The sequence below is a fragment of the Elaeis guineensis genome, chromosome 16 (genome assembly GCF_000442705.2).
Source record: "Elaeis guineensis isolate ETL-2024a chromosome 16, EG11, whole genome shotgun sequence".
NCBI classification, from domain to species: Eukaryota; Viridiplantae; Streptophyta; class Magnoliopsida; order Arecales; family Arecaceae; genus Elaeis; species Elaeis guineensis.
In genome coordinates, this window is record NC_026008.2 from 33,214,493 (window position 1) to 33,226,692 (window position 12,200).

Sequence of the window (12,200 nt, forward strand, 5' to 3'; positions counted from 1 at the left end):
GGATTTTGAACGTGATATTTAATATATTATATATATATATAAATAAAAAAAATTTAAATTTAAAAAAATAAAAAATTTATAAATAACTTATAATCTATATTATATATAAAATATATTTTTTATTATATTAATTTTTTAAATATATATAATAAATATTAATAAATTAATAAAATAAAATATTTTTTTAAAAATATTATATTACATTTATAACATAGGATTATAAGCTAGCATGAATATGAGATCAAATCTACGATATGAGATTTGTATAAGATATTTTTTATTTTTTAAATAATTTTTTGTGCATTGCATGTAGTGCAGAAAATCACATGTTGCATGTGATGATTCGCTCACACATAGGCTTGGAGGCACCGGCAGAAAAAAAAAAATTTTTTTATTAGTCGGAGTAAATCATGTGTGCAGTGTGCGATGTTTTGACTGCACGAGGAGCGCAAAGAATTTCATTTATTTTTTTATAAAATCCAAAATGAATATTATTATATATTATTGCAGGCTTGAGCCCTTGTGGTAACTGAGGCGGGCCTAGCCCAGCTGAGGCCAGACAATTACCGGCTCTGCCCGGTATTTGAAACCCTAATTAGTTCGTCTTCGGGTCCTTTGCGGACTCCTCCTGCGGTGCGGGACCGAGCGAGGGAAAGAAGGCGAGAATGGGCACCGGAAAGCGGAAGAAGTCCGACGATGGCGAAGTGGAAGCGGCGGTGGAGAGGAGAGGTGGAGGACGCGAAGGAGTGAAGGAGAAGAAGCAGAGGGCGCTTCCATCGATGATAAAGAACAAGGAGAAGAGGAGCGCCGTCCACGCCAAGCTCAAGCGCGACAAGAGGATCGAGAAGCGGAAGAAGGCCAAGGCCCAAGAGGCCGCCCTCCAGAGAGCTCTCGAGCTCGGCGAAGAGGTATCAAATATTCTCTTCCACCCTCGCTCTCTCTGTGTATTGTTGTTGTTTTGGCTTTTTTATGAGCTCTTGTTTTCCTAAAAATCCTTTTTTTTTTTCTTTTTTTGTTTTTTTCGTTGTTGTGGAATTTTAGCCTCCACCGAAGAAGGTTCCACGGACGATCGAGAACACAAGGGAGCCTGATGAGACCGTTTGTAAACCGGATGATGAGGAGGTGAGTGATCTGTCAGTTTTTTTTTTTTTTTCGTATTTTTATTTCTTTAGGTTCTTTTTTATTAATTTTGTGAAATTTAGTAATTTGTCATTGTGAAGAAACTAGGCAGCGGAGTTTAGAGTGCTTTGTGATTTTTGGCACTGATTGGATTGGGAATTTGCCTGGGTGGCCTGAATGATTTTTCTTCTTCTTTTTCTCGAAACCATGTGGGAATTTTATTTAAAGTACAAGATTGACGCAAAGAAGATATGTGATAACGATGGGGTGTTCTGTTTCAAAGCAAGCTATAGCAATACATGGCATTTTACCATGGCATGTTATAGAAAGATTTTTGCCCCCCTCGTATGAACTTCTAATAATGCATTGATGTTTCATAATTATGAAGGACACCATATGGTCAATTTATTACATTATATGCCAACTTTTAGGTTCATATAAAGTACTTGGTTGGATGAAGTAAAATCCTATGGCACAAGACTTGTCATATGATTTAAAGTGTGCTCACTGTGGAATGGAATAGAATATGTGGTTGGACTTGGAACATCAACACCTTCAGGTTATTAGCATAATCTAGAGAGAGATAGAAAGGGCACATATTTCCCTGATAAGTGGAAGTAGGTTGGAATGACTCTGAATATTGGGAGGTTGCCAGCGGATGAAACCACAAGGGTTATAGCTCGTGCTAGGTGCTTTTGGAGTTAGGTGGAATAGATATGCTAAATTTGGTGGTTTCATTGGAATGCACAATGGTGCACCACGGGGTTGCTTATGTGAATGCAAAACTGAAAGCATTCACCTGAACTTAAAATGGTGTAATTGTGTTATTTATCATGTTAGATGGCAGCAATACTAATGTATTCCAAATCACCTGTTGTCACGATAATGTTAGATATGGTTATCGTATGAAAGCTGGTTGCAAAAACATGACTTCTTCTTCCAAAAAGATAGGCTAGTACCACTCTGATGGCAGTGTTATACAGGAAGAGGAAAGCATATTTGCAGCAAAGGGCTTGAAAATGTCTGGGAGCAGTATCATCATAGTTCAGTATGTTGTTTGGAATATTTTAGGATACAGACCAGAGAAGAGTTTAAGGATTTTCTAGGCATATATAAGGTTGGCACTGTCAAAACAGGTACTGCTTGATGCAAAGAATATTTAAAATTTAGTCAGTTCTGAGTGTGAGAATAGAATTTATGTAATAGTTGTGTCACTTATATCAACTGCTTGTATTTTCTTCATGCATAGTGATTATGTTATATGTTTGTGATTAGCTCCCAATGTTTATTGCTCTGAATTGAAGTTGTCTGTGTTAAATGCAGTTGTTTGCAGGAAATGATGCTGATGAATTTAGTGAAGTTCTGAAACAGGATGTAACTCCGAAGATATTGGTTACTACATGTCGTTTCAACTCTACAGTATGTTTTCCTTACATCTTTCCTTTTACATTCATTCCTGCATTCTATAAGCTACTTTCATGGGATGTATGTCAGCATAAATATTCTTCCATATTGATTTGCAACAAAAAATTGAACTTCTTACAACCAATTATTTCACACTTATTATGTTTATAGAGAGGTCCTGCATTTATCGAGGAGCTGTTGTCGGTGATCCCAAATGCCCACTACTACAAAAGGGGAACCTATGAACTGAAAAAGGTAGCTTATCTGAAAGTGACATGGTTTTTATTTGCTTATGATTGTGTTCTTGTGGGCTTCATGGAGATGGTATCTCTCTTTCTGCAGATCATAGAATATGCAAAGAACAAAGACTTCACTTCTATCATAGTTGTGCATACTAATCGCAGGGAACCAGGTTAATGCAAACCCATAAACTCCAAGAAACTAGCATTCTTTAGCTACTGATGTCCTTAACCTTTTTTAAATGAATATTTTGTAGATGCCTTGCTGATTATGAACTTACCAGATGGACCCACTGCACATTTCAAACTATCAAACCTTGTCCTGCGCAAGGACATAAAGGTATCTTTACCACTTGGGCTGCATATTTTTCTTTCTTTTACATAAAAATCATCCTCCTTTGATCAAGTTAAGTTTTTCTTTAATAATTTCTATGTGTTATTATGTTTCGTTAAGTAGAATAATTGTTTTAGTTGTGCATGGATTGTTTTTCCTTTAAACATTTTCTTTGTTTGTATTTTAGCAGTCAGACCCTTGAGGACCATATTATGTTGCATCTTGCCTTGGTCTTGTATATAGTAATCATAGTTCTATTCAAGAAATTGACCACCTTGGATATCGTATAACTTGGTTCAAAAGTTATAAAGGGTGTTTCAAGCAGGCAATTAAATATCGATATGCATTTAAAAAGTTAACTCTAGCCGACTTGGATGCTTAGTTCGAAAACTACAGAGGAAACTTCTTTTCTCAAAGAGGCAACTAAATATTAATATATGTGAACTAATTTACCATCATATCCATATGACAAATTTCAAATGAAACTGATGAAGAGAGTAACTAGTTTGCAATTTCACTATTATAATGCGAACTCTCAGTGGGCATCTCCACCCTTGAGCATGACTTCATTTGCTCCATCCTTGCCATCTGTTAGAGAATGTTTGGAAGCTGATTTAATTCTGCACTTCCATTGGTACCTTTGGAAAGCAGCTTCGTCCATGAACACCACTTGCCATTTTTTTTAATGTGTTTTAGGGACACCTTTCTTTATTTATATGTCTGCTCTACATCTTACCTTTAATGCCGATTTCTCTGTTATACTCGTTTATCAAATATTTCTTCCGTTTATATCATCACTAGATATTGCAACCAGAGCTGTCCATGAAATACTCCATCTTGAATCACATCTAAATATTTCTTCCTTCTCAATCTGTTCTATGCATCATATGTGGTGAGTAATGTTTCATTGATTAGTGGGATCCCAACCCATAAATTTAGCTATTGAATTAGACGTGTACATGTCATATATATAGTAGCATTCATTGATTTGTGGGATTTTACAGTTGTTCATTATGTTAATTGGTCAAGGTCACAACTCTCCATCAAATATTTCTATTTTCTTGGTTGGTTGATGAATTGAAGCTGTTTATTGGATTTTTATTCCTCTTTAGTCAGTATATATAATCTTTCATGACATATGCTGGGCTTTTACTGTCAATCAACTACTCTAAAAAAGCCATGGTTTTAGCATGTATAAACTATATAGATAAGTTGATGGGATCATAGCGATCCTCTTGTTTAGCTAATTGGATCTGGGCCTTTCACTTGGTTAGCTGATGGCATCATAGTTCCTCACTTCCTCCATGAAAATCACATGAATGTGACATGCCAAGCAGTTTTAAATTTATGTTAAGGGTGTGAGTGTATAGCTTTGATGGGAACAACAGAATGGCAGGATTGCTGTCATGTCTCAATCAAGTCAATGTATAAATGTTATTCATCATAATGATTCCATTTTATAGCAGTAATTTTAGAACTTTGTTATGCACAAAATCAAATATAAACATTGTCTGAGTTGCTTTACTAACATATTATCAGTCGTTGTCATTGGTCTTTGGCCAACTGTTGTGCATGTATTCTCGTAAGACACATAGTTGAAAACTCTCTACATTTTGCCTATCTGATTTGCTGATGTATGTGGCTAAGTGTCACTACTTTCCCAAATTTTCAACTGGGCAATCAATTATCATTGCCTTGGGGCCATGCTCTAATGCCTTATTTCCTTCAAGTCACAGGACCTAGGAAGTCTGATGCAACATGATGATTTTCAATGTATATACATTATGCAATTTCTTTTACCTCTGAAAGACATAAAAGTTAGATAGTTACTTTTTATGTCGAGCCTACTTTTATGAACATTAATATTTCTTCTCACTTCTCTGAGTCTGTTCTCTGTTACACAAAGTCTTATTTTAAAGATTTGAATGCTTGGATTTAAATAGTTAAAGAGAAGTTCGTGCTTGGTTCTCTCTTTTGGTTCAGCAACCAAGGACCCCTTAGAAGTTTTGTGCACCATATGCTCACAATATTACCTGCCATAGCAATTAATCGATAGGATTCTTGAATATTTTTAAGGGGGTCATGTCTTGTGCCAAAAATTGTTTGCCACAGCATTATTTGAATACGGTAGGAATACTGGTAATTCATACAGGCCGCAGTTGGTCAATCTGATATTCTGAACATCCACAAGGAATGTTGATCCACATACGCCATGGACCACTGAGAGTTTTTACTTTTCATCAAGATTGGAATAGATATGCTTTGAAGAATTTTATTTATCATAAAGAATTAGAGCATCTCAATTACAAAGCAGAGGCTTGTGTTGGATTTAGGGACTGAATTCTTTAAATATAGGTTCTGAAATAAAGGTTATAGTTGGGTAGTATTTATAGAGGTAAGAAGATATTTGCAGTATGAGATATTATTACTCCTTTGCCTCTTGAAGTATTTGTATTATATATAAATTCCTTAAATTTCAGTTGTATATGCCTTTATGATTATTATCATCATCATCATCATCATCATCATCATCATCTTCAGTCTATATGATTTATATTTTCTGTATAGTTATAAATAAACTAGTAGTCCAGTTAAACTTTCCAGATATCCAATAATGTCATGGTCTGCTCTAACATATTTGATTTTTTGAATCAGGATTCTGAGTTGTAAAGGTTTGTTTGATACTAAATGATTCAGTATATTGTCATACTTATATGTTTTAATTTTTGGTCTATTCAACCTTCGGCATTTGGTTATTAGTTACTGTGCATATTGCAATCCTGTGATATGCTGAATCCTATGCTTTTCAGCCACCTTCTTTTGCTCCTTGACTGCAGATATAATTCCAGTATGCCAGGATGATTGATTACAGTTATTAAATATTGTAATTTACACTGAGAATTTTATGTCTATAATCGACTTGTATGTTGAATCATTTAGTTTCTTCTGTGCACATTTCAGTGAGCATTTTTTGTCCATTATTGACTTGTGTATTGAATTGTTAAGTTTCATTTGCGCATATTTCACTGAACATTTGATGACTACAGTGACTTGTGCACTGAATTATCAAATTTCTTTTGTGCATATTTCACGATTGAATTTAGAATTTTTTTCAAGCTTAAAAAGTTTTAATATTTCCATATTTTGGGTGCTGCTGTTTTATAATTCATTGAAATATTGACATTGTATGATCTTACATACGAGAAGACAATATCAACTCTACATATCTGCTTTTTTCTCCCAAAATTAACAGAATCATGGAAGACCTACAAGCCATAAACCAGAGTTAGTATTGAACAACTTCACCACACGCCTTGGTCATCGTATTGGAAGGTGATTAATATTTTTCAATAAATTTTTGAGATGCCAAATGATACATTACCCTTTCTTTTAATTTATTTATTTTCTCCTTTTTAGTTTTCCCTTTTTCTTTTTTCCTCTTAATTTATTTATCTGTTTGTACTTTGCTAATAGCTTTCCTGTTGGATCTCTGTTCATTAGAATGATACAATCTCTTTTCCCTCAAGATCCTAACTTCCGTGGCCGTCGAGTTGTAACCTTCCACAATCAGCGAGACTTCATATTCTTTCGCCATCATAGGTATTTCTACATGCATCACTATTTTATCAGTCATATATTTTGATATAGTTAACTATTGAGATGGTGATATTATAATTTGAATGCCCAAACTGGCCCTCTGTTGGTTCTCTTTTCTCTTTTCTGTAATACTATATATAAATGTATAAGAGATCTGAAACTTTTCCTCCCTCTAGGATTTACTAATAGTTTCAATTGACTGTGGAAACTAGGTATATATTTGAAACAAAAGAAAAGAAAGTTGACCCAAAGGATAAAGCAGCTAATAAGGGTGCAAAGGAAAAGAATGCACCACAGCAAAAAGTGATTGCCCGCCTTCAGGTATTGGTTTATCCGAAACTTTAATCATTTGACTGCTTCCTTTCCCTCTGTGTTCTCCCAATGACAGCAAATGTTCTCAGGTTGAATTTTAGTCTAGTCTGTGTTCTTTGTTAATGCAACAAAGCAGCCATTGGAATATTCCCACACTTTCGTTGGAGTGCATCTGAAAAGATCCAAAACTTGCTTGCATGCAGCCTATCCTCATAAGCTTCAAAAAGTCAAGCATATTTACCAGATTTACGATAAGCTTTCCCTTCTAGTGGAGACACGTATGTGCACAGCACGCAGTCATGCATGCAGTCATGCACATGATTAATTGACTTGATATGGACATATTGTAGTTGGTTGACTCAAATTGCTGGACCTTGTTGGAGTAAACCTGTGAAAGGATCTCAGCTCATGGGCGGCAAGCACTCTGATCCTAATGCCCTTTCATCTTTGTGATCTGTTGGGCGACACCATTTCTGAAAGTTTATCCATAGCATGCAACTAGACGTTTGCTGTGGATTTTAAAATTTTAATACTTGGCTATAAATCCATTGTTAGTAAGTCCTTAATCATATTTTGTTTCCAACATGCAGGAGTGTGGCCCTCGCTTCACACTGAAATTAATTACTCTGCAGCATGGAACATTCGATACAAAAGGTGGAGAGTATGAATGGGTCCATAAGGTACTTTTATTGGCGTACCATTTTAATGCTCTCTTCTGCAATTAGTAGTATGCAGCTGTTTGCGCTTGTTTTCCTCATCTTAGTTTGCTGCTTGTGTATTTTAGCCGGAGATGGATACAAGCCGCAGGAGATTTTTCTTATAATCCAGAGAATCTGCTGCAGAGTCGCTTAATTTTTGGGGTGAAGTTTTTGGCCAAGGTTGTAGCAGCAGATGCATGTATCCATTCCATCTGCTGGCTTCTCGAGCAAAATTTTTTTTTCCCATTTGTTATCTGAGCTTTGTATGTTTTGAGTGTTTCAAAGTAATGTAACAACATTTGCTGAAATATTGCAAGTCATCCAATTGATTCCCAAATAGTAGTTTAGCAAATAGTTATTTAATCATGCACTGTCTGTATGATTTGTTCGTGACCCATTTGTGACTTACATAAGGACTAAGGAAAAAATAAACCTAGCACAAGGAATCAATGCGTCTTTATAAGTGCAGATCCTGACTTAAATAGCTTGTTGGGACCATCATCATCACCATTGCCTGCAATGGCATGTTTACAACATTGTTGTCTATCATATTCTTTCTTAGATATCCTTTATTCTACTTAGGTAGCGTTGGTTTGGGGAGAGTGGAGATTTGGAATGGGAATCAGAACGGGTGATTCTCATTTCAATCACTTGCTTGGATTTTGGGTCGGAATGAGCATGGTTCAATCTATCAAAAATTTAATCTTCATTTTTTCATATGGATTTAAATTTTTATTTCGATTCAATTTCGATTATGAATCAAACACTTTAGTAGATTTGATTATTTTAATTTTTATTTCAATCAATTTCGATTCATATTATGGATCAAGCACCCTCTTAAATTCTTCATTGTCCTTTCGGGCATACATGGCCATTGCACCGATGTTTTCCAAACCGACTTGAATTGCCTACTTCGGAGCATACCATACAGACCTAGTGCCTAATTAGGCTAGTGAGAGTGCTAGGTAGGAGATTCGGCAGGAAATGATTCAAAAAGCGTAGAAAACAAGTGGGAAAAAAAAGGAACCGCCAAAGGTCGCAAAACCAATCTAAACTATCCAATTCATTACATTTATCGAACCAGTGCGGAACAAGGTGGGTGAGAGTGATCAGTTTGGGACACGATAGGAATCGAACCATACTGCTCGGCACCTCAAACAAGATTATTGGTACAAAAAGCATTGTTCACAAATGCAACGGATGGCTTGCAACATTTGCAATATCTGTTGAGAAAGTTGTACATTTGATGTATCATAATATGTAAACACAAATTATGACTCACATACGTATGAATGATAACTTGTGATACTGAGATGCCTTCGTCACATGATTGGCCGGTTGACCCTATGAAAAAAAGGACAAGCTGTGTTAATACACTAGCAATTGATGCAATATACCAAACAACTCAATTCAAGAAAATCTGAACACAAAATAACCCTGATAAACTCTCTTGTATTCTTGTGCTTATTTGACCTTTGCATTGAAGAAAAGATGGATCAGAACCACAGACATCAATATCTAGTCATAGTCAAAACTGGTTTTCATGTCTAACAGCGGATGACTAAACTGACCTTTGCATTGAAGAAAAAGGTGGCTCAGAACCGCAGACATTAATATCTAGTCATAAAGAAGGAATGCATAGACAAGATTAGACTGTGCTTCCATGTGCAGACTATCTGATGTCAATTGGTCCTCATCAACATATTTCCATGTTGCACTGGTTGCCATCTGGCCTTTCAGTGATGGAACCCACTGTATGTGCATAACTCAAAAGCCTAAACTGTGCAAAATGTAACAAAAATCAGAAGTAAGTAGAGGTGGTAATGCTTAACCGTTTAATCTATTCAACTTAATTCAACTTGTTGTAGGTAGGATTAAATTATCTATTTTTATAAAATGGTCATATTGGAACCTAGATTTTTGACCTATTTGATAAATAGGTTGGGTGATCGATTTTTTATCTATCTTGTATCTAGTCCAACCCAGTTGCCACTCGCAAAAGCAAGTATAACTCTATTTTGCATGGTCTGTTGGATAAAAAATAAGGCCCATGTTGCAAGTTGCTTAATCATTGGGTCCATGTAGGGGTCATGCCCTGCCAAGCTTCAGCTAGTACATCATGAAAACATCGGCAGCATGTCATATCTAGCAAATCCCTCATGGAGGCCAACCTATCATTATCACCTCGTACATCAAATGCAATGGTTGCTGGTTAGCCATCCAATTACATCTCATTATAAATAATTGTATGAGAAACCTAGATTTAAAGAATTAAGACATATTCAAATAAAAAATAAAAATAAGCATAAAAATATAATAGAAAATCTGGAAATCAGTATATAGCATACACCATCATTTAGGTAAGGCACCCAATAATGTTGTTAAACCATGTAACAGGATGGTATTAATACGAAGATGAGCTACCAAAATCTTGGGCCACGATAATGAAATTGGCTACAAGTTTGCAGATCATTATCATAAAATACAAAAGATGAACCAAAAATTATAAGAGAAAATTCAAAGTACCATGGTACTTACCGGCCTCGATGACCAAAGCCAAGATTTTTGAACCATGATCATCTCATAACACAAAATAATTAAAAAATAATGGAAGAATTGGAAGCAACTCTGACCCCACACACCACATCCATAACTAGGTGCAAGATCAAATAATAACAAAAAAAATGAGAAAGGAAAAGGAAGAGGCTATCGGCAGCCATGATCATAATGCAGCGAGAGCCTCGATCTAGAGTACTGCAGAGATTGGAAAAGTGGGGAAAGACTACTAGAGGAGAGAAGAGGAAAACCAATAAACGTAAGATATTTTCTTGCCCTATTCTATTGTATGACAAATTGGTTGAAACACATAGAATAGAGATATACCTTTTGACACAAATTCATCTCATATGAGAGAATAAAATTATTGCCCTCCCATAAAATGAGCATTTGGTAGGATAGGTGTGAAACAAGGGCTATATTCTACTTTTATATCATGATCTAGTCATGCCTTTACGTCAATAGACTTATACATGCATTATGCAATGACTCTATCATCAATGTAAAAAATAACTTTCATATATATTATTATTGAGATTCCTAAGCTGATTTCGAGGTCGGCGAGTCTGATGGACGCCAAGCTGAGGCTAAGATCGGCCCAAGCTAGTGAGCCAAAGTGGGTGATGCATCAACTGATGGAGATTGAACCTACAAATAAAGTTTCTGACTAAAAGTGTTTCAGGAGAGATCCTCCAATATTCAAATCAGTAAATAATTGAAAAATAGAGGGAGAGAGGAGTATTTGCAAACGCTTGAGACTTATCTGAGTCCTCCCTTTTCTCCTCTATCTATAGAAGGGGAGCGACGGCCTTTCCCACTTTGAGTGGTGGCCGTTGTGGAAGGTGTAAGCGAATCATACTAGCGGAAATCGTGTCCCACATTCGAAGTAGACTAACTATCACCTGGTTGTTATGTAGATCTCCTCCTGTGCAATTATGGTTGCCTTATCTGACTTACTGTGACTAAAGGATCGATCTTCTTTCGGATCAAGAGACCTATCTAATTGGGCCAGCCTCCTCCTCATCCTCAATCGAGGAGGTCAAGTTAGTAGGATTTGACCACATGTCTTCAATGTCAGTCGAGCTCACGAGAGCTTCGGCTCTGATCGAGGTCAAGGTGACACCCCCAACACTTGCTCCCACTCTCAATCCCAAGCTGAAATTGAGGTTGGGCAAAGGGAGTTGGGTTAGGTCGGGTGAAGGGAGTTGGTCGATGATCAAGGCCGAACTTTGTTCGATGATGGGATGACCATAATAAATGTGCCTCAATAGGTGAAATAGTAGAGTAATGAGTGGGTGTCGCATGTCACGATCCTACCCATCCAAGCTATTGCTCCTATTGATCTAGGTTGTTGACGTCGGTGATCTACGAGAGGTCAAGCACTTAGGGTTCCACATCAAGGATTCCTAGGATTCAATCCTTCGGGTAAGTCTGACTTGCCCCTCTTCTCTCATTCTTCATTTGTAGCTAAGTGTTCTGACCTTATTTTCTTTTTCAGCTCATCCATCACCTCGAATACTTTGTTAAGTCACTGAAGATGACCAAGGTGGCCACAGAGGAGATTGAGGCTAAGACTCAAGCTACCAAGGCAAAGGTGGCCAATACATAGATGGCCGAGGATAAAGCTTCGAGGGCTCTCCTTGAGGCCAGGTAGGAGGTCCGCAACCTCAAGATCAAGGTCCGCAAGGCCAAGGAGAAGAAGGCCCGAGATGAGGGCAAGGTCACCGAGGCCCTCTACAACACCGAGGTCAAGTTGGAGAAAGAGCTCTAGGCTGTGAAGAGGAGGACAATCATAGAGTTCTATACATCGATTGATCTTTAGGAGGAGAAGGCCGAGTTCACCATTGGATTGTACCTAAAAAAAGTGGCAGACCTCCGAGCTTGGGTTCAGCACCTCTTTCCTGAGCTCGACCAAAGCCACTTGAATGGCGACAATGTGGA

General features: G+C 36.9%; 1 protein-coding gene across 2 annotated transcripts; it reads left to right on the plus strand.

The window, feature by feature from the left end:
- The first annotated feature begins 587 nt into the window (after positions 1-587).
- LOC105059407 (uncharacterized) lies at positions 588-8,011 on the plus strand. 2 transcript variants are annotated; one of them, XM_010942687.4, is made up of 11 exons: positions 590-908; positions 1,042-1,122; positions 2,443-2,538; positions 2,695-2,778; positions 2,866-2,935; positions 3,020-3,102; positions 6,350-6,429; positions 6,598-6,696; positions 6,906-7,014; positions 7,596-7,685; positions 7,790-8,011. In XM_010942687.4, the coding sequence occupies exons 1-11, from the start codon at positions 666-668 to the stop codon at positions 7,826-7,828; spliced, it is 1,074 nt and encodes a 357-aa protein (XP_010940989.1). In that variant the 5' UTR covers positions 590-665; the 3' UTR covers positions 7,829-8,011. The 2 variants fall into 2 exon arrangements, with proteins under 2 accessions (XP_073106190.1, XP_010940989.1); XM_073250089.1 differs by lacking the exons at positions 7,596-7,685; positions 7,790-8,011 and adding an exon at positions 7,356-7,406 and having other exon boundaries at positions 588-908.
- The last annotated feature ends 4,189 nt before the right edge of the window (positions 8,012-12,200 follow it).

Coding starts and splice junctions, on each gene's coding strand:
- LOC105059407 (XM_010942687.4), top strand. CDS start 666: ATGGGCACCGGAAAGCGGAAGAAGTCCGACGATGGCGAAGTGGAAGCG. Junction 2,539..2,694: donor CATGTCGTTTCAACTCTACA/GTATGTTTTCCT, acceptor TTATGTTTATAG/AGAGGTCCTGCATTTATCGA. Junction 6,697..6,905: donor ATATTCTTTCGCCATCATAG/GTATTTCTACAT, acceptor TGTGGAAACTAG/GTATATATTTGAAACAAAAG.